This window comes from Bombus huntii, chromosome 18, assembly GCF_024542735.1.
Source record: "Bombus huntii isolate Logan2020A chromosome 18, iyBomHunt1.1, whole genome shotgun sequence".
Taxonomy (NCBI): Eukaryota; Metazoa; Arthropoda; class Insecta; order Hymenoptera; family Apidae; genus Bombus; species Bombus huntii.
The window spans coordinates 4,406,433-4,426,915 of record NC_066255.1 but is presented as its reverse complement, the minus strand read 5'-3'; the positions used below and the strand labels follow the sequence as shown (position 1 = coordinate 4,426,915).

Sequence of the window (20,483 nt, the reverse complement as noted above, 5' to 3'; positions counted from 1 at the left end):
AGTTGAAAGCTTGACAATGCGCGGAGACAGCTCTCTTTTTGTGTTTCGAGTCTCGTGGCAATCCTTTGTTATTCACTGTATTTCATAGTTAAATCAATTCAACTAGAGTATTCCTTCAACGAGAAAAGAAAAAAAAGAGCAAGAAGAAAAAGATATAGATCTTTCTTTTCGATTTTTAAAGCGTAAGATGCATAAATACTATGGTATATTATTTCCTTATATATCGCTTCCTTTAATACATATATCCAATACTGAATTTAATTGTACATTTACATAAGATACTTGAATCGTTTCTCATTTCCAACACTTTACCGACGTTATAGTACGCGAAATAATTACATCGCAATATGTGAACGCAACGTACTTTAAATGCCGCGTTCTTAATTCTTTAAATTTCTTCACATTTTTATACAGTCATTCCAATTGAAAAAAGATACACTTTAAAGAAAATTATCTTGTGTGCAACAAAGCTACTTCATCGATGAAGCGTCAATTAATTGCTTAAACGTATACTTTGTGTAATTTGACGATTCTTGTCTCTTTCACTGCAATAATCGATACTTCCTCCTAGTTTCTCTCAATAGCTCTCCAATCTCAATACGTTCGTAATATCTTAACATCTAACATCACACGCACACGTTTAATAACTATATTTACAACAAATTTGGCAAGTTTCACGCCACTGGCAATTTCATGTCACTGACAAGTTTCATGTCATTGACAAGTTTCATGCCATTGACAAGTTTCATGCCACTGGTAAGTTTTACCCTACTGGCAAGTTTCGCGCCGTCGCCAAATCTAACCACTATAACCTAGTACAATCCATTTTTTGAACACTGCCAGTAAACGCTGGATTTGAAAGGCCTTTCTTCTTTCTATAAGATTTTTTCAGCATTTTGCTCCTGTCAAATTGAAATAAACGATTATTAGTAAATTTATATTGACATAAGGCAGAGGAAGAATATTATAGAATCTATACTTACGAGGATATACACGGAACCCACCAGAAACTTTGTTCCTTGCCGAAGTCGTTACCCTCCTGTAGGGTTTCTGGTAATTCCTGGTTCAACGTTTCTGGCAAGCCAAGCGTCAGGAAGGCGTGTCCAAAAGACAGCAAACCGAGGGTAACCAGCGATAAAGATGGATCAATGTCAGCCTAAATTAAATGAAAAATATTCTCCCTTTTATACGCTTCCCTTTATACCTCTTTTAGAAGTAATAGCGATTAATTCCGCTTTCCGCTAATTCCTTAATTTCCCTTCGATTTTCGGGAAATAAATGGATACTTCCATAAGTTCATTTTCAGTAATAACATTACACAAATAGTAGTATACTTTGATGTAAATTTATAATTCAAAACAGAATAACTTACACATTAATCAAGAGTGTCCTCGCAAATATTCCTCTTCGTATTTTCTGTATACTTAATATTCTTTTAAATATTAATAAAGAATATTGGTTAAAGACAGAATTTGAAGAAGTTGTCAATATACAAAGGATCATTGATGTTACCTGTATAACGAGATTTTGTAAACATTCGTTTCATTTAGAAACGAAGCTATAGTGTAGTATCGCAAACCTGTAAATAATTACAAACAATAGAAAAGTTACATTTCCTTCGCAAAAAAACGAAACGGAGGAAAATATATCGAAAATCTATCTTGTTTCCGTGATTCGTAAGATCGCAAGAAGAATCCATGGCCGACAAGGAACATAATTTTTCTACAAATTAAACCAACTTAAATAAACGTATTTCAATAACAGATAATATTAGTCGTAAATTAAAAAAGAGGTTGAGTAATTTTCGGATCGTAGAAATACGATGTCGTTAACAAAAATTTCGATTCACTTATCAGATAAATAATGTAAGGTCCCAAAATGTGGGCGATATAACCGATGATATGGATTAAAAACACGCCCTGAGCTCTCACCACAGTCGGCGGTATTTCCGCTGCATATTGAAAACCAATATTCGCGGCGATATTCACCCCAAGACGCGCTATAATCGCCATGGCAACCATTGTCGAACCTTGAATAAGTTGAGAAATATGTAAATGCCACGATCGCCGCATTCCACGCACGATACATACACCCGATGCGCGCATGGTCCAATTAAAAATTAAATGTCATCCCTGTCGAGTATGTGACGTTGAGAAATAAATGTCAATCGTTAATGGAATAGGATTTAAAGGCGAAAAAGAAAAAGAAAAGAAGAGAAGAGGAATATTTGTATAAAAAGATTTTATAAGATTCGATTATTATTAATACTAAGTAAAATGACCGGATTGTATAATTGTAAATTCTCTATAATATGATTTTAAATAATACGGGTCTATATTATTATGTCGTTCAAGTCTGTTGTCTATAAACGATAAAAGAGAATTCGAAGGAAAGTTTTGTTGCAAGATGAGGAAATAAAAATAGTAAATTGTTTTATAACTGCAACGTTCTATTCTAAATACGGATTAAAAAATGTCTATTTTCCACTCCTTAATGTCCTTGAAAACGCGGATATCCCCTAACGCTACCGCTTATCTCCTTACTATCTAACAAAAACATTATTCTTGCATCAAGCACGAGCTTTCATTTCTCAATCTCCCAAAGCTTTCACTGGAGAAGCTTCAGAAAAGCGCTTTTTAAAACGACCGTCGATCGATAAAATCGGATTTTTTCTATAAAATTCACCCCCGCTTTCTCACTGCTATTCACACGTTCCTGCTATTTTATTGAATAATATCGATTGACAAGTCATTTATCAAGAAATAAAAAAAAAAAAAAAAGAAAAAATGTTACCAGAGGGGGTAGCGATGGCAACGAAGGAGAAAATGCCACAGAGGAACATCGATGCGAAACCCATCCATCGTCTGCCCCATCTGTCGAGGAAAAAGGCGAGTAGAACAGCGGCCGGAAGTTCCGTGAGGGACGCTAAAGAGAACGACGTGAAAACGTCGGGGTCCAGAAGTTTCATGTTCCAAACGTGGCCGTCGAACACCCACACCATCAGCAACCTAGAAAAGAATCAGCCGAGTCATACATAAATCACGCTGGACTTCAAGATCGTTTATTAATCCTTCGCATACTCGTTCCCTCGCGTTTGACGAATTCAAAGTCGATTTTCTCGAAAACAAAGCCTCGAACGAAAAATTTTTATTCTATATTTTCGACTTCTTTTTTCGCGTAGAATCACCCCCTTTCCGCTTGTACCACCAGTTACCAACCACTCTGTATATTCGTTCGAAATGAAAATTATCACAAAATTTTCAACACGTAATTCGTTTAAATACGTTAGAAGCAAAACACGTGCATTATGTAGCGCTTTTTGTTATACGGACCAGCTCAAACTCGGAACATTCACGTTTGCAGAGTAAACGGATTAATTTAAAATCGGAATTATATTTATAATCTTACAATTATCCTACAATTATGTTGATGGTATCGTTCATTCGGCTCGTCATCAATTGCTCCATATTAATAATAACCGGTTTCACTCGATAAATCTTCCATGTTCTATTACTGCAACATAAAGAATAATCGTCGTTAAGTATCTTGATATAATAATCAGTTATTCCGAGAGTCATCGACGATCAATTATCCCGCAGTGCTCGAATATATGGCTGTTTCGAAACGAACGTTGGTCGTGAATATCGCCTTTGGCGTATACTTCGCAGTGGCCAGTACAATTTTACCATGGATAGCCTATTATATCGCGAACTGGAGATATTTTACTTACGTTACTGCCATACCGCTGTTATCTGTCGCTATCACACCGTGGATTCTTCCCGAGAGCGCCCGGTAAGTAAACTCCTAATCGTTCGATTATTCGAATTCTCAACTTGCGCTTTGAGATTTATGCAAATTTACTTATCGATCCATATCACTCGTATTTGCTCTGTTCAAGCTGGTACGTTTCCAACGGGATGATGGACAAGGTTGTTGAGAAACTACGGAGAACAGCTAGGATCAATCGCAGAAATCCAGACTCGCGTATTTGCAATATATTCGTCGTAAGTTCGATCAAATAGAATTCTAGAAAGCTTACGCGAAATCATACGGTACAGTACTTGAATCTGTGCTGACAGATATATTTGATTCACGTCGAAAACACACAGACTCGCGAATGTATTTTAACATGCATAGACAGGTTTTAAAAATGAAACGCGATGAAAAATGAAATATGAAATGAAACTTGACTGTCGCGATTCCATTGTGGTATTATATCGATCTCGTACAAAATTTGAAGTAAATCTGGGAATTTATATAGAAATTATAAAATATTTACAATTTACAAGTACAATCGGGGATAAAAATAAGCTGCTATAGTTAATGGAAATAGATGTGAAGAAAGTATAATCAAATTAGTATCAGCCTCATATACTTGAGTTTTATTTATTATATTTCCTTCTAATAATATGCAGATAGTTCAGCAAATGATTGAAATGAATTTTCACATTTTCTCCACTAATCCACTTAGTTTTGTTCCCGACTGTATTTCGGATCAGAAAAGTATTTAATCAACCAACCACCCATTATATTAATAAATCTCGATATCAAAAGCCATGCCGACTAATTCCATAAAACAGAATGCAAAGTGCCACTGTTCGTGCTATCTATTAATGACGAATAAAATGAAAATAAAATTTCTTTTCAGTGTGTTATGAATTTTGAACTGTGTAAGGGCTAAAGGCACGACTCGTATTATATCTTTCGTTAATTATTCTCGAAATAAATTCTTGCAGAGTAACATGGAGGCACCGGACAAAATTCAAGAATCAGCGACGCTGCTCGATCTGTTCAAAACGCCACGGTTGGCGAGAAACACTATTCTTCTAGTTGCATTCTGACAAGTATAAGATACGAGTTCATGTTGCGAGAAAACCTTCATAAATAACCGATACAATCTTGTAGGTGTTTCACCCTGATCTCGTTCGACGGTCACGTGTATTCATTAAAACTTATCCAGAGCTCGGTGTTCGTGTCGTTCTTGATCGCCTGTGCCACAGAACTTCCAGCTGGGTTATTACTCGCCCTGTTGCTCGACCGATGGGGTCGTAGACTCTGCGGATTTCTCACGATGGCAATGACCTGTGTGCTCAGTATCGCTGAACTTATGCTGCATTCCAGTAAATATATCGATCTGTTTATTAAAGTAAAATTAAAACGATTATAATGACGTATTATTGAGAAAAATCTGAAATTAAGTTGATGATGAATGTAAAAGAATTTTGGCAACTTCGAAGGTATTAATCTTGGAAAATAATTATTTTGATGGAACTAGAATTTAGGAATTATTAGGAATTAATTTAGTGGCGAAATTGAAAGAGGTGTGCACATTTTAGAAGCAATAATTTTCTATATGTTGGTTTTCTAGAATTTGGAGATTTATAGAAGTTTAAAGTTTTGTGTGAAATTTTAATTTGATTTTGATTAAGCTTCGATCGGACTATATTTTTAATTAAACTTACAATCAAGTATTGTGTACCCAGGATTAATTTTGTATTTTTTAATTTATTCCCCAGTGCTCGCGAAATTAGTAATGTCAATATTGTCGCGATTCTGTCTGAACATGGCAGCCAATGTTGGTCTTCAGTATGCAGCAGAACTTCTGCCCACGCCAGTCAGATCGCAGGGCGTATCTTTCATTCATATTTTCGGAATAGTTGCACACTCTTTGGCGCCATATATCACTGACTCGGTAAATAAATATTTATACTACTATTGTTGTTACAACATTTTTGAAACACCGCTAAGTACATCCACGTTCAACTTCTCTTTAATTTATTCCAAAAGATACAATAAGCGCTATTAGAAATTATGAAAAAGTTCTCATGTAAATTTTCTCATGAAAATGTAAAATAGTTTTTTTCTTACCTTAAAACAAGTTGTTTCCTGAAGAAGTTAAATATTATAAAAATCTGATCAAAATATTTCTCACTTTCTAGAAAGCCCGTTTTGGAAGTTGCAACCAACTCTTTTCTTTAACTGATCTTTAATCAAAAAATTGAAATTTAAAATAAAAAATGATGGAATAACTTAAGATATGAAACTATATTGGTTGAAACTTTCTAATGAAACTTTTTAAATGAGAAATACTTTGACCAGATTTTCATGGTATTTAACCTTTGCTCATATAAATTAATATTTGTTCATTAGGCTGCAATTTGGGAGGGATTTCCAATGCTCATTATCAGCACGGTGTCCTTTTTTGGCGCTGCACTGGTTTTGTTCCTGCCGGAAACTGTCGGCCAGAATCTTCCTCAGACTATCAAGCAAGGCGAAGAATTCGGAAGGGACCAACATTTCTGGTCGTTGCCTTGCTACCATAAGACACACTTCAATGGACATCAACACTATCACTCCTGTGAACGATAATTATCTGATTTTTAATAATAATTCAATTAAAAAACACGAAGGAGGATTCGTGTTTTTTTAGAAGTAACAATATTACAAGCGGATCAGTCTGACGATTTTTGTACGAGAAAAAATCGGAACATATTATTTTTCTATTCTCCTACATTAATTTTTATTTTTATCGTTTACGTTTAAGAATTTGTAAGCCTTAATTCTAAAAAGAGCGAGCTTAGAAATCGTGTTCCTATATAATTTTTATTATTATCTTTTAAGAGCTTTTATAATTTTAATGCTAATTTTCACTTGCGTTACGCACGTTCGAATCGTTCAGCGGTTGGTGCTAATTTGATATTCAAAGATATTACGTAGAATAATATCGAAAATGTTACGTAAATTAATAATTACGTAATTTATTAAGTACGTAAATAATAAATTAGGGAGATTTAAATTTTTGATTCCTTTAATGTTTTTAACATTTTTCACTGGAATATATTGGACAAAATCTTATTTAAAAAAATAGTACGTTTAGATAATTTGTCTTTGTGAAAAGAAACAGTTTTATATCTTTTGAACGATTATCCACGTATTTTTAACGATTATTTATCTATTCGCTATTTTTTTTTGTACGATTTTAAATAACGTACAATATTAATAAAATCCAAGCTTGAAGACTTTTTAAATTATAGTTATAATTTCTTCAGCACCAACTGCTGGACTTTTATTTATCTAAAACGAGTTGTGCGTACATTTAAAAAAAAATAACTCTAATTGACTGTTTCTATGGTTTAGGAAGAAGAAAAAAAGAAAGGAAAGAATATTGTAAGCAAATCGTGCCATCGTATGACGATCAGTGTTCGTCGTTGTGCCAATAACAACGCAATCAATCTGAAGAAACCTATTCATAGTATTCATAATCATCACTCACGTATACATACGCGTATACACTCACGTCCATAAGATTGATTCACCGAATAAAACTTCCATAAACCTTAATATAAGAAACAATTCTACTTTTTATTTGCACACACATCGACGAATCCCCCGAACAAAAATAAACTGCTAAATATCTCTATAATTAAATACATTAATGCTCGATGATCCTCGTTCATCATTATACGTCTAATCTAACTCCATCCTATAATTAGGAGTTCTACGATAACGATCACTTATGTTACAATGTATTAACCCTTAACAGCCGAACTTAATTATAATTAATTATAGAAAATGAAATGCTTCATTATACGGATATTTGAAGTAATATTCTGTATTATACAGGGTGTCTGGTAATTGATACTGTGATAACCAGTGGTTAGTTAATGTGGTTAATAACCAGTGGTTAGTTAATGTGGTTAATAACCAGTGGTACAGGATAATACTATGTGAAAGGATCTGTTGAAAATATAGAACGAGAGATTTTCGTACGACGTTCGAGAGAATGAAATTCTGAAGCTTTGTCAACTCGTGTTCACACGACATTCACGAAACATATTCAAAATTTATTTTCTCGAAAATACGAAGAATCATCAGTTACGAAACACTCTGTACTATATCACATTATTATATCACTATCGTATTGATAAGAAATGTCGATATTATAACTCCTTAAGACTCCCTTAATATTTATTTGCGATTCAGCTTAATATGTATTGGCCCTGTGTAGTTTCAAGATTAAAAATATAAAAGAATTCATTCCTGATTACGATATCGTACGTGATTTACAAAATCATCGACCGTCAAGGGTTAAATGAGAATTCTCTCGTCCAGAATTATTTTACAGACGATCGAATTATTATCCATTGTATCACGAGGATCGAACTAACTTGTAGCCTTGAACAATTATGTACAGTTGAATCTCTAGCGTAGGAATATTTCAAAGAATCTCAGGTTTTGAGGAACGATAGCTGATACTTGCAACGAACAATAGTATATCTTTTTAATCGGTAACTGAAAGCAGGGGCTAGTCTCATAAGTACGCGAATGATTCTAACGATCGAATGATTCTAGTTGCTAGAATCATTGTTTAAAGGTGGTATAACGGAGATTGTGCGCTTAAGACGAACAGGTCGGAGGATCTAAAGGAACGAGATTGGAAATATTCGCGTCTCTTCACGAATCAGAATTTTACTATTTCTAATTGAACACGTGACGGAGTTTCGATCTGTTTCAAGTAACATTTAAACCTGAGTGTTACGCCGGGCGACTCTCTGCCTGGCCCAGGTCACACACCGCGGACCAGACGGACACCAGATGTCCGCTCTTCCGCACGGCGTACCCTCAATAGCCTTAAGCATCCGTCATAAACCCGAGTCACTTGCCTGCTAAGGTCCTTCAAACAAACATCTGTTTTCGAGGAATTTCTCGAGACTATTGTCTACCACGGCTTAACTAAGGAAAGTTGGTTTTTCGCACGTACGCTGCAACTGTCCTCCCACTAACCACTTTCTCTCGAGGGCGGTTGAGACCCTTCGTTTAACCAATTAGAAACGAAGCCTATTCCCTCACTCTCCTAAATAACATCGGCACCAACAAATCCGATGGTCCCGTGCACTAGACACACCCATCCTTAGCTTTCCTCCGACACATCATCGTCTCCCAAGACGGTACTGATTTTACATCCTTCGAGCGGGTAGACACACCCGCAGATCAGTCACTCATTCATCTGGTACATACGCACCAGTGTAACTGCCTTCGTTATAAGTTGTGGAATAAACGGTGAAATATAACTTACTATACTGTGTCATATTCATTCAACCACCTTTGTTATCTTAACCGAAACAGAGGAACGACTACTTCGCGGCGTCGATTCACCGAATCGTAGCGAGAATTTACGCCTCTCGCTGACGCGTTTTCCTCGCGACCGCGTCTCTCCGCGAACGGTCGTAACACTGAGCATTTTCAAAATTAACTCATTATCTATCAATTTTTCTTCTAAAATTTGTATATAATTCTATAAATTATTTACTGCTTTTTCCATTGGATTTAAACAGAACAATTTCGGAAGAATATCGAACATTATGTTAATATCCTTTGTATTAAAAAAAATTCCTGCTTAAAAAGATCCTACAACTTTCATTTTATAATCTCAATTGGGTATGATGGTAGCTAATGAACGCTTAGCAATTAATTGTTTTAATGCATTCCATTTTATGAATGATCAGTAATTACGGATTCAAGGATACTTATTAGAAGTAATATTCTTATTATATCTAAATATATCAAATAGAGATATTTCTCGTATTAATACTGAAAGATCATAAAAAAGAAAATATCATAAAAGAATTTCAATCTTGATGTTTCATTAGAATAATATATATATATATGTATGTATATATTTAAATTAAATAACAGAGATCTCAGAGTTTTCAAAGCATTCAACGTGTTGATGCATAAATGGATGATGAAAAAAAGCCACGTTGATCGAGCGAACGCAAAATACACTTCGGTTTAAAAGTCGATCGAAACTCTCATTTCAAGTGTCGGCGATTTATGAATCACCTATATTGATACAAAGGCGATTCGTAATAAAGGAGACAAGTTGAAAGCTTGACAATGCGCGGAGACAGCTCTCTTTTTGTGTTTCGAGTCTCGTGGCAATCCTTTGTTATTCACTGTATTTCATAGTTAAATCAATTCAACTAGAGTATTCCTTCAACGAGAAAAGAAAAAAAAGAGCAAGAAGAAAAAGATATAGATCTTTCTTTTCGATTTTTAAAGCGTAAGATGCATAAATACTATGGTATATTATTTCCTTATATATCGCTTCCTTTAATACATATATTCAATACTGAATTTAATTGTACATTTACATAAGATACTTGAATCGTTTCTCATTTCCAACACTTTACCGACGTTATAGTACGCGAAATAATTACATCGCAATATGTGAACGCAACGTACTTTAAATGCCGCGTTCTTAATTCTTTAAATTTCTTCACATTTTTATACAGTCATTCCAATTGAAAAAAGATACACTTTAAAGAAAATTATCTTGTGTGCAACAAAGCTACTTCATCGATGAAGCGTCAATTAATTGCTTAAACGTATACTTTGTGTAATTTGACGATTCTTGTCTCTTTCACTGCAATAATCGATACTTCCTCCTAGTTTCTCTCAATAGCTCTCCAATCTCAATACGTTCGTAATATCTTAACATCTAACATCACACGCACACGTTTAATAACTATATTTACAACAAATTTGGCAAGTTTCACGCCACTGGCAATTTCATGTCACTGACAAGTTTCATGTCATTGACAAGTTTCATGCCATTGACAAGTTTCATGCCACTGGTAAGTTTTACCCTACTGGCAAGTTTCGCGCCGTCGCCAAATCTAACCACTATAACCTAGTACAATCCATTTTTTGAACACTGCCAGTAAACGCTGGATTTGAAAGGCCTTTCTTCTTTCTATAAGATTTTTTCAGCATTTTGCTCCTGTCAAATTGAAATAAACGATTATTAGTAAATTTATATTGACATAAGGCAGAGGAAGAATATTATAGAATCTATACTTACGAGGATATACACGGAACCCACCAGAAACTTTGTTCCTTGCCGAAGTCGTTACCCTCCTGTAGGGTTTCTGGTAATTCCTGGTTCAACGTTTCTGGCAAGCCAAGCGTCAGGAAGGCGTGTCCAAAAGACAGCAAACCGAGGGTAACCAGCGATAAAGATGGATCAATGTCAGCCTAAATTAAATGAAAAATATTCTCCCTTTTATACGCTTCCCTTTATACCTCTTTTAGAAGTAATAGCGATTAATTCCGCTTTCCGCTAATTCCTTAATTTCCCTTCGATTTTCGGGAAATAAATGGATACTTCCATAAGTTCATTTTCAGTAATAACATTACACAAATAGTAGTATACTTTGATGTAAATTTATAATTCAAAACAGAATAACTTACACATTAATCAAGAGTGTCCTCGCAAATATTCCTCTTCGTATTTTCTGTATACTTAATATTCTTTTAAATATTAATAAAGAATATTGGTTAAAGACAGAATTTGAAGAAGTTGTCAATATACAAAGGATCATTGATGTTACCTGTATAACGAGATTTTGTAAACATTCGTTTCATTTAGAAACGAAGCTATAGTGTAGTATCGCAAACCTGTAAATAATTACAAACAATAGAAAAGTTACATTTCCTTCGCAAAAAAACGAAACGGAGGAAAATATATCGAAAATCTATCTTGTTTCCGTGATTCGTAAGATCGCAAGAAGAATCCATGGCCGACAAGGAACATAATTTTTCTACAAATTAAACCAACTTAAATAAACGTATTTCAATAACAGATAATATTAGTCGTAAATTAAAAAAGAGGTTGAGTAATTTTCGGATCGTAGAAATACGATGTCGTTAACAAAAATTTCGATTCACTTATCAGATAAATAATGTAAGGTCCCAAAATGTGGGCGATATAACCGATGATATGGATTAAAAACACGCCCTGAGCTCTCACCACAGTCGGCGGTATTTCCGCTGCATATTGAAAACCAATATTCGCGGCGATATTCACCCCAAGACGCGCTATAATCGCCATGGCAACCATTGTCGAACCTTGAATAAGTTGAGAAATATGTAAATGCCACGATCGCCGCATTCCACGCACGATACATACACCCGATGCGCGCATGGTCCAATTAAAAATTAAATGTCATCCCTGTCGAGTATGTGACGTTGAGAAATAAATGTCAATCGTTAATGGAATAGGATTTAAAGGCGAAAAAGAAAAAGAAAAGAAGAGAAGAGGAATATTTGTATAAAAAGATTTTATAAGATTCGATTATTATTAATACTAAGTAAAATGACCGGATTGTATAATTGTAAATTCTCTATAATATGATTTTAAATAATACGGGTCTATATTATTATGTCGTTCAAGTCTGTTGTCTATAAACGATAAAAGAGAATTCGAAGGAAAGTTTTGTTGCAAGATGAGGAAATAAAAATAGTAAATTGTTTTATAACTGCAACGTTCTATTCTAAATACGGATTAAAAAATGTCTATTTTCCACTCCTTAATGTCCTTGAAAACGCGGATATCCCCTAACGCTACCGCTTATCTCCTTACTATCTAACAAAAACATTATTCTTGCATCAAGCACGAGCTTTCATTTCTCAATCTCCCAAAGCTTTCACTGGAGAAGCTTCAGAAAAGCGCTTTTTAAAACGACCGTCGATCGATAAAATCGGATTTTTTCTATAAAATTCACCCCCGCTTTCTCACTGCTATTCACACGTTCCTGCTATTTTATTGAATAATATCGATTGACAAGTCATTTATCAAGAAATAAAAAAAAAAAAAAAAGAAAAAATGTTACCAGAGGGGGTAGCGATGGCAACGAAGGAGAAAATGCCACAGAGGAACATCGATGCGAAACCCATCCATCGTCTGCCCCATCTGTCGAGGAAAAAGGCGAGTAGAACAGCGGCCGGAAGTTCCGTGAGGGACGCTAAAGAGAACGACGTGAAAACGTCGGGGTCCAGAAGTTTCATGTTCCAAACGTGGCCGTCGAACACCCACACCATCAGCAACCTAGAAAAGAATCAGCCGAGTCATACATAAATCACGCTGGACTTCAAGATCGTTTATTAATCCTTCGCATACTCGTTCCCTCGCGTTTGACGAATTCAAAGTCGATTTTCTCGAAAACAAAGCCTCGAACGAAAAATTTTTATTCTATATTTTCGACTTCTTTTTTCGCGTAGAATCACCCCCTTTCCGCTTGTACCACCAGTTACCAACCACTCTGTATATTCGTTCGAAATGAAAATTATCACAAAATTTTCAACACGTAATTCGTTTAAATACGTTAGAAGCAAAACACGTGCATTATGTAGCGCTTTTTGTTATACGGACCAGCTCAAACTCGGAACATTCACGTTTGCAGAGTAAACGGATTAATTTAAAATCGGAATTATATTTATAATCTTACAATTATCCTACAATTATGTTGATGGTATCGTTCATTCGGCTCGTCATCAATTGCTCCATATTAATAATAACCGGTTTCACTCGATAAATCTTCCATGTTCTATTACTGCAACATAAAGAATAATCGTCGTTAAGTATCTTGATATAATAATCAGTTATTCCGAGAGTCATCGACGATCAATTATCCCGCAGTGCTCGAATATATGGCTGTTTCGAAACGAACGTTGGTCGTGAATATCGCCTTTGGCGTATACTTCGCAGTGGCCAGTACAATTTTACCATGGATAGCCTATTATATCGCGAACTGGAGATATTTTACTTACGTTACTGCCATACCGCTGTTATCTGTCGCTATCACACCGTGGATTCTTCCCGAGAGCGCCCGGTAAGTAAACTCCTAATCGTTCGATTATTCGAATTCTCAACTTGCGCTTTGAGATTTATGCAAATTTACTTATCGATCCATATCACTCGTATTTGCTCTGTTCAAGCTGGTACGTTTCCAACGGGATGATGGACAAGGTTGTTGAGAAACTACGGAGAACAGCTAGGATCAATCGCAGAAATCCAGACTCGCGTATTTGCAATATATTCGTCGTAAGTTCGATCAAATAGAATTCTAGAAAGCTTACGCGAAATCATACGGTACAGTACTTGAATCTGTGCTGACAGATATATTTGATTCACGTCGAAAACACACAGACTCGCGAATGTATTTTAACATGCATAGACAGGTTTTAAAAATGAAACGCGATGAAAAATGAAATATGAAATGAAACTTGACTGTCGCGATTCCATTGTGGTATTATATCGATCTCGTACAAAATTTGAAGTAAATCTGGGAATTTATATAGAAATTATAAAATATTTACAATTTACAAGTACAATCGGGGATAAAAATAAGCTGCTATAGTTAATGGAAATAGATGTGAAGAAAGTATAATCAAATTAGTATCAGCCTCATATACTTGAGTTTTATTTATTATATTTCCTTCTAATAATATGCAGATAGTTCAGCAAATGATTGAAATGAATTTTCACATTTTCTCCACTAATCCACTTAGTTTTGTTCCCGACTGTATTTCGGATCAGAAAAGTATTTAATCAACCAACCACCCATTATATTAATAAATCTCGATATCAAAAGCCATGCCGACTAATTCCATAAAACAGAATGCAAAGTGCCACTGTTCGTGCTATCTATTAATGACGAATAAAATGAAAATAAAATTTCTTTTCAGTGTGTTATGAATTTTGAACTGTGTAAGGGCTAAAGGCACGACTCGTATTATATCTTTCGTTAATTATTCTCGAAATAAATTCTTGCAGAGTAACATGGAGGCACCGGACAAAATTCAAGAATCAGCGACGCTGCTCGATCTGTTCAAAACGCCACGGTTGGCGAGAAACACTATTCTTCTAGTTGCATTCTGACAAGTATAAGATACGAGTTCATGTTGCGAGAAAACCTTCATAAATAACCGATACAATCTTGTAGGTGTTTCACCCTGATCTCGTTCGACGGTCACGTGTATTCATTAAAACTTATCCAGAGCTCGGTGTTCGTGTCGTTCTTGATCGCCTGTGCCACAGAACTTCCAGCTGGGTTATTACTCGCCCTGTTGCTCGACCGATGGGGTCGTAGACTCTGCGGATTTCTCACGATGGCAATGACCTGTGTGCTCAGTATCGCTGAACTTATGCTGCATTCCAGTAAATATATCGATCTGTTTATTAAAGTAAAATTAAAACGATTATAATGACGTATTATTGAGAAAAATCTGAAATTAAGTTGATGATGAATGTAAAAGAATTTTGGCAACTTCGAAGGTATTAATCTTGGAAAATAATTATTTTGATGGAACTAGAATTTAGGAATTATTAGGAATTAATTTAGTGGCGAAATTGAAAGAGGTGTGCACATTTTAGAAGCAATAATTTTCTATATGTTGGTTTTCTAGAATTTGGAGATTTATAGAAGTTTAAAGTTTTGTGTGAAATTTTAATTTGATTTTGATTAAGCTTCGATCGGACTATATTTTTAATTAAACTTACAATCAAGTATTGTGTACCCAGGATTAATTTTGTATTTTTTAATTTATTCCCCAGTGCTCGCGAAATTAGTAATGTCAATATTGTCGCGATTCTGTCTGAACATGGCAGCCAATGTTGGTCTTCAGTATGCAGCAGAACTTCTGCCCACGCCAGTCAGATCGCAGGGCGTATCTTTCATTCATATTTTCGGAATAGTTGCACACTCTTTGGCGCCATATATCACTGACTCGGTAAATAAATATTTATACTACTATTGTTGTTACAACATTTTTGAAACACCGCTAAGTACATCCACGTTCAACTTCTCTTTAATTTATTCCAAAAGATACAATAAGCGCTATTAGAAATTATGAAAAAGTTCTCATGTAAATTTTCTCATGAAAATGTAAAATAGTTTTTTTCTTACCTTAAAACAAGTTGTTTCCTGAAGAAGTTAAATATTATAAAAATCTGATCAAAATATTTCTCACTTTCTAGAAAGCCCGTTTTGGAAGTTGCAACCAACTCTTTTCTTTAACTGATCTTTAATCAAAAAATTGAAATTTAAAATAAAAAATGATGGAATAACTTAAGATATGAAACTATATTGGTTGAAACTTTCTAATGAAACTTTTTAAATGAGAAATACTTTGACCAGATTTTCATGGTATTTAACCTTTGCTCATATAAATTAATATTTGTTCATTAGGCTGCAATTTGGGAGGGATTTCCAATGCTCATTATCAGCACGGTGTCCTTTTTTTGGCGCTGCACTGGTTTTGTTCCTGCCGGAAACTGTCGGCCAGAATCTTCCTCAGACTATCAAGCAAGGCGAAGAATTCGGAAGGGACCAACATTTCTGGTCGTTGCCTTGCTACCATAAGACACACTTCAATGGACATCAACACTATCACTCCTGTGAACGATAATTATCTGATTTTTAATAATAATTCAATTAAAAAACACGAAGGAGGATTCGTGTTTTTTTAGAAGTAACAATATTACAAGCGGATCAGTCTGACGATTTTTGTACGAGAAAAAATCGGAACATATTATTTTTCTATTCTCCTACATTAATTTTTATTTTTATCGTTTACGTTTAAGAATTTGTAAGCCTTAATTCTAAAAAGAGCGAGCTTAGAAATCGTGTTCCTATATAATTTTTATTATTATCTTTTAAGAGCTTTTATAATTTTAATGCTAATTTTCACTTGCGTTACGCACGTTCGAATCGTTCAGCGGTTGGTGCTAATTTGATATTCAAAGATATTACGTAGAATAATATCGAAAATGTTACGTAAATTAATAATTACGTAATTTATTAAGTACGTAAATAATAAATTAGGGAGATTTAAATTTTTGATTCCTTTAATGTTTTTAACATTTTTCACTGGAATATATTGGACAAAATCTTATTTAAAAAAATAGTACGTTTAGATAATTTGTCTTTGTGAAAAGAAACAGTTTTATATCTTTTGAACGATTATCCACGTATTTTTAACGATTATTTATCTATTCGCTATTTTTTTTGTACGATTTTAAATAACGTACAATATTAATAAAATCCAAGCTTGAAGACTTTTTAAATTATAGTTATAATTTCTTCAGCACCAACTGCTGGACTTTTATTTATCTAAAACGAGTTGTGCGTACATTTAAAAAAAAATAACTCTAATTGACTGTTTCTATGGTTTAGGAAGAAGAAAAAAAGAAAGGAAAGAATATTGTAAGCAAATCGTGCCATCGTATGACGATCAGTGTTCGTCGTTGTGCCAATAACAACGCAATCAATCTGAAGAAACCTATTCATAGTATTCATAATCATCACTCACGTATACATACGCGTATACACTCACGTCCATAAGATTGATTCACCGAATAAAACTTCCATAAACCTTAATATAAGAAACAATTCTACTTTTTATTTGCACACACATCGACGAATCCCCCGAACAAAAATAAACTGCTAAATATCTCTATAATTAAATACATTAATGCTCGATGATCCTCGTTCATCATTATACGTCTAATCTAACTCCATCCTATAATTAGGAGTTCTACGATAACGATCACTTATGTTACAATGTATTAACCCTTAACAGCCGAACTTAATTATAATTAATTGTAGAAAATGAAATGCTTCATTATACGGATATTTGAAGTAATATTCTGTATTATACAGGGTGTCTGGTAATTGATACTGTGATAACCAGTGGTTAGTTAATGTGGTTAATAACCAGTGGTTAGTTAATGTGGTTAATAACCAGTGGTACAGGATAATACTATGTGAAAGGATCTGTTGAAAATATAGAACGAGAGATTTTCGTACGACGTTCGAGAGAATGAAATTCTGAAGCTTTGTCAACTCGTGTTCACACGACATTCACGAAACATATTCAAAATTTATTTTCTCGAAAATACGAAGAATCATCAGTTACGAAACACTCTGTACTATATCACATTATTATATCACTATCGTATTGATAAGAAATGTCGATATTATAACTCCTTAAGACTCCCTTAATATTTATTTGCGATTCAGCTTAATATGTATTGGCCCTGTGTAGTTTCAAGATTAAAAATATAAAAGAATTCATTCCTGATTACGATATCGTACGTGATTTACAAAATCATCGACCGTCAAGGGTTAAATGAGAATTCTCTCGTCCAGAATTATTTTACAGACGATCGAATTATTATCCATTGTATCACGAGGATCGAACTAACTTGTAGCCTTGAACAATTATGTACAGTTGAATCTCTAGCGTAGGAATATTTCAAAGAATCTCAGGTTTTGAGGAACGATAGCTGATACTTGCAACGAACAATAGTATATCTTTTTAATCGGTAACTGAAAGCAGGGGCTAGTCTCATAAGTACGCGAATGATTCTAACGATCGAATGATTCTAGTTGCTAGAATCATTGTTTAAAGGTGGTATAACGGAGATTGTGCGCTTAAGACGAACAGGTCGGAGGATCTAAAGGAACGAGATTGGAAATATTCGCGTCTCTTCACGAATCAGAATTTTACTATTTCTAATTGAACACGTGACGGAGTTTCGATCTGTTTCAAGTAACATTTAAACCTGAGTGTTACGCCGGGCGACTCTCTGCCTGGCCCAGGTCACACACCGCGGACCAGACGGACACCAGATGTCCGCTCTTCCGCACGGCGTACCCTCAATAGCCTTAAGCATCCGTCATAAACCCGAGTCACTTGCCTGCTAAGGTCCTTCAAACAAACATCTGTTTTCGAGGAATTTCTCGAGACTATTGTCTACCACGGCTTAACTAAGGAAAGTTGGTTTTTCGCACGTACGCTGCAACTGTCCTCCCACTAACCACTTTCTCTCGAGGGCGGTTGAGACCCTTCGTTTAACCAATTAGAAACGAAGCCTATTCCCTCACTCTCCTAAATAACATCGGCACCAACAAATCCGATGGTCCCGTGCACTAGACACACCCATCCTTAGCTTTCCTCCGACACATCATCGTCTCCCAAGACGGTACTGATTTTACATCCTTCGAGCGGGTAGACACACCCGCAGATCAGTCACTCATTCATCTGGTACATACGCACCAGTGTAACTGCCTTCGTTATAAGTTGTGGAATAAACGGTGAAATATAACTTACTATACTGTGTCATATTCATTCAACCACCTTTGTTATCTTAACCGAAACAGAGGAACGACTACTTCGCGGCGTCGATTCACCGAATCGTAGCGAGAATTTACGCCTCTCGCTGACGCGTTTTCCTCGCGACCGCGTCTCTCCGCGAACGGTCGTAACACTGAGCATTTTCAAAATTAACTCATTATCTATCAATTTTTCTTCTAAAATTTGTATATAATTCTATAAATTATTTACTGCTTTTTCCATTGGATTTAAACAGAACAATTTCGGAAGAATATCGAACATTATGTTAATATCCTTTGTATTAAAAAAAATTCCTGCTTAAAAAGATCCTACAACTTTCATTTTATAATCTCAATTGGGTATGATGGTAGCTAATGAACGCTTAGCAATTAATTGTTTTAATGCATTCCATTTTATGAATGATCAGTAATTACGGATTCAAGGATACTTATTAGAAGTAATATTCTTATTATATCTAAATATATCAAATAGAGATATTTCTCGTATTAATACTGAAAGATCATAAAAAAGAAAATATCATAAAAGAATTTCAATCTTGATGTTTCATTAGAATAATATATATATATATGTATGTATATATTTAAATTAAATAACAGAGATCTCAGAGTTTTCAAAGCATTCAACGTGTTGATGCATAAATGGATGATGAAAAAAAGCCACGTTGATCGAGCGAACGCAAAATACACTTCGGTTTAAAAGTCGATCGAAACTCTCATTTCAAGTGTCGGCGATTTATGAATCACCTATATTGATACAAAGGCGATTCGTAATAAAGGAGACAAGTTGAAAGCTTGACAATGCGCGGAGACAGCTCTCTTTTTGTGTTTCGAGTCTCGTGGCAATCCTTTGTTATTCACTGTATTTCATAGTTAAATCAATTCAACTAGAGTATTCCTTCAACGAGAAAAGAAAAAAAAGAGCAAGAAGAAAAAGATATAGATCTTTCTTTTCGATTTTTAAAGCGTAAGATGCATAAATACTATGGTATATTATTTCCTTATATATCGCTTCCTTTAATACATATATCCAATACTGAATTTAATTGTACATTTACATAAGATACTTGAATCGTTTCTCATTTCCAACACTTTACCGACGTTATAGTACGCGAAATAATTACATCGCAATATGTGAACGCAACGTACTTTAAATGCCGCGTTCTTAATTCTTTAAATTTCTTCACATTTTTATACAGTCATTCCAATTGAAAAAAGATACACTTTAAAGAAAATTATCTTGTGTGCAACAAAGCTACTTCATCGATGAAGCGTCAATTAATTGCTTAAACGTATACTTTGTGTAATTTGACGATTCTTGTCTCTTTCACTGCAATAATCGATACTTCCTCCTAGTTTCTCTCAATAGCTCTCCAATCTCAATACGTTCGTAATATCTTAACATCTAACATCACACGCACACGTTTAATAACTATATTTACAACAAATTTGGCAAGTTTCACGCCACTGGCAATTTCATGTCACTGACAAGTTTCATGTCATTGA

The 20,483-nt window shown here is 34.7% G+C and overlaps 2 protein-coding genes and 3 long non-coding RNA genes across 6 annotated transcripts in view; 2 read left to right on the top strand and 3 right to left on the bottom strand.

Annotated features, from left to right (window-relative positions):
- LOC126875530 (uncharacterized) overlaps positions 1–11,243 on the bottom strand; it is a 31,277-nt gene extending 20,034 nt beyond the window's left edge. The window contains exons 1-5 of the long non-coding RNA XR_007693527.1: positions 10,865–11,243; positions 10,395–10,783; positions 5,463–6,356; positions 4,040–5,134; positions 3,731–3,941 (exon numbers count right to left, since the gene is read on the bottom strand). This is a non-coding gene — a long non-coding RNA (uncharacterized LOC126875530). The remainder of the gene's footprint in view (positions 1–3,730; positions 3,942–4,039; positions 5,135–5,462; positions 6,357–10,394; positions 10,784–10,864) is intronic.
- Positions 207–1,362, bottom strand: LOC126875532 (uncharacterized). The gene is made up of 2 exons (XR_007693529.1): positions 984–1,362; positions 207–902 (listed from the first exon to the last, which is right to left on the bottom strand). It is a non-coding gene; the product is annotated as an uncharacterized LOC126875532 (long non-coding RNA).
- LOC126875515 (solute carrier family 22 member 8-like) lies at positions 4,992–8,047 on the top strand. Its single transcript, XM_050638493.1, has 3 exons — positions 4,992–5,120; positions 5,517–5,692; positions 6,151–8,047. The coding sequence occupies exons 1-3, from the start codon at positions 5,072–5,074 to the stop codon at positions 6,367–6,369; spliced, it is 444 nt and encodes a 147-aa protein (XP_050494450.1). The 5' UTR covers positions 4,992–5,071; the 3' UTR covers positions 6,370–8,047.
- Positions 11,244–13,254: 2,011 nt separating the features above from the next.
- LOC126875536 (uncharacterized) lies at positions 13,255–15,487 on the bottom strand. Its single transcript, XR_007693533.1, has 4 exons — positions 15,344–15,487; positions 13,921–15,015; positions 13,612–13,822; positions 13,255–13,394 (listed from the first exon to the last, which is right to left on the bottom strand). It is a non-coding gene; the product is annotated as an uncharacterized LOC126875536 (long non-coding RNA).
- On the top strand, positions 13,543–17,928 carry LOC126875519 (uncharacterized). 2 transcript variants are annotated; one of them, XR_007693513.1, is made up of 5 exons: positions 13,543–13,673; positions 13,780–13,885; positions 14,618–15,001; positions 15,398–15,573; positions 16,032–17,928. XR_007693513.1 is itself a non-coding variant. In XM_050638497.1 (3 exons), the coding sequence occupies exons 1-3, from the start codon at positions 14,953–14,955 to the stop codon at positions 16,203–16,205; spliced, it is 399 nt and encodes a 132-aa protein (XP_050494454.1). In that variant the 5' UTR covers positions 14,873–14,952; the 3' UTR covers positions 16,206–17,928. The 2 variants fall into 2 exon arrangements, 1 of the variants encoding a protein (XP_050494454.1); XM_050638497.1 differs by lacking the exons at positions 13,543–13,673; positions 13,780–13,885 and having other exon boundaries at positions 14,873–15,001.
- The last annotated feature ends 2,555 nt before the right edge of the window (positions 17,929–20,483 follow it).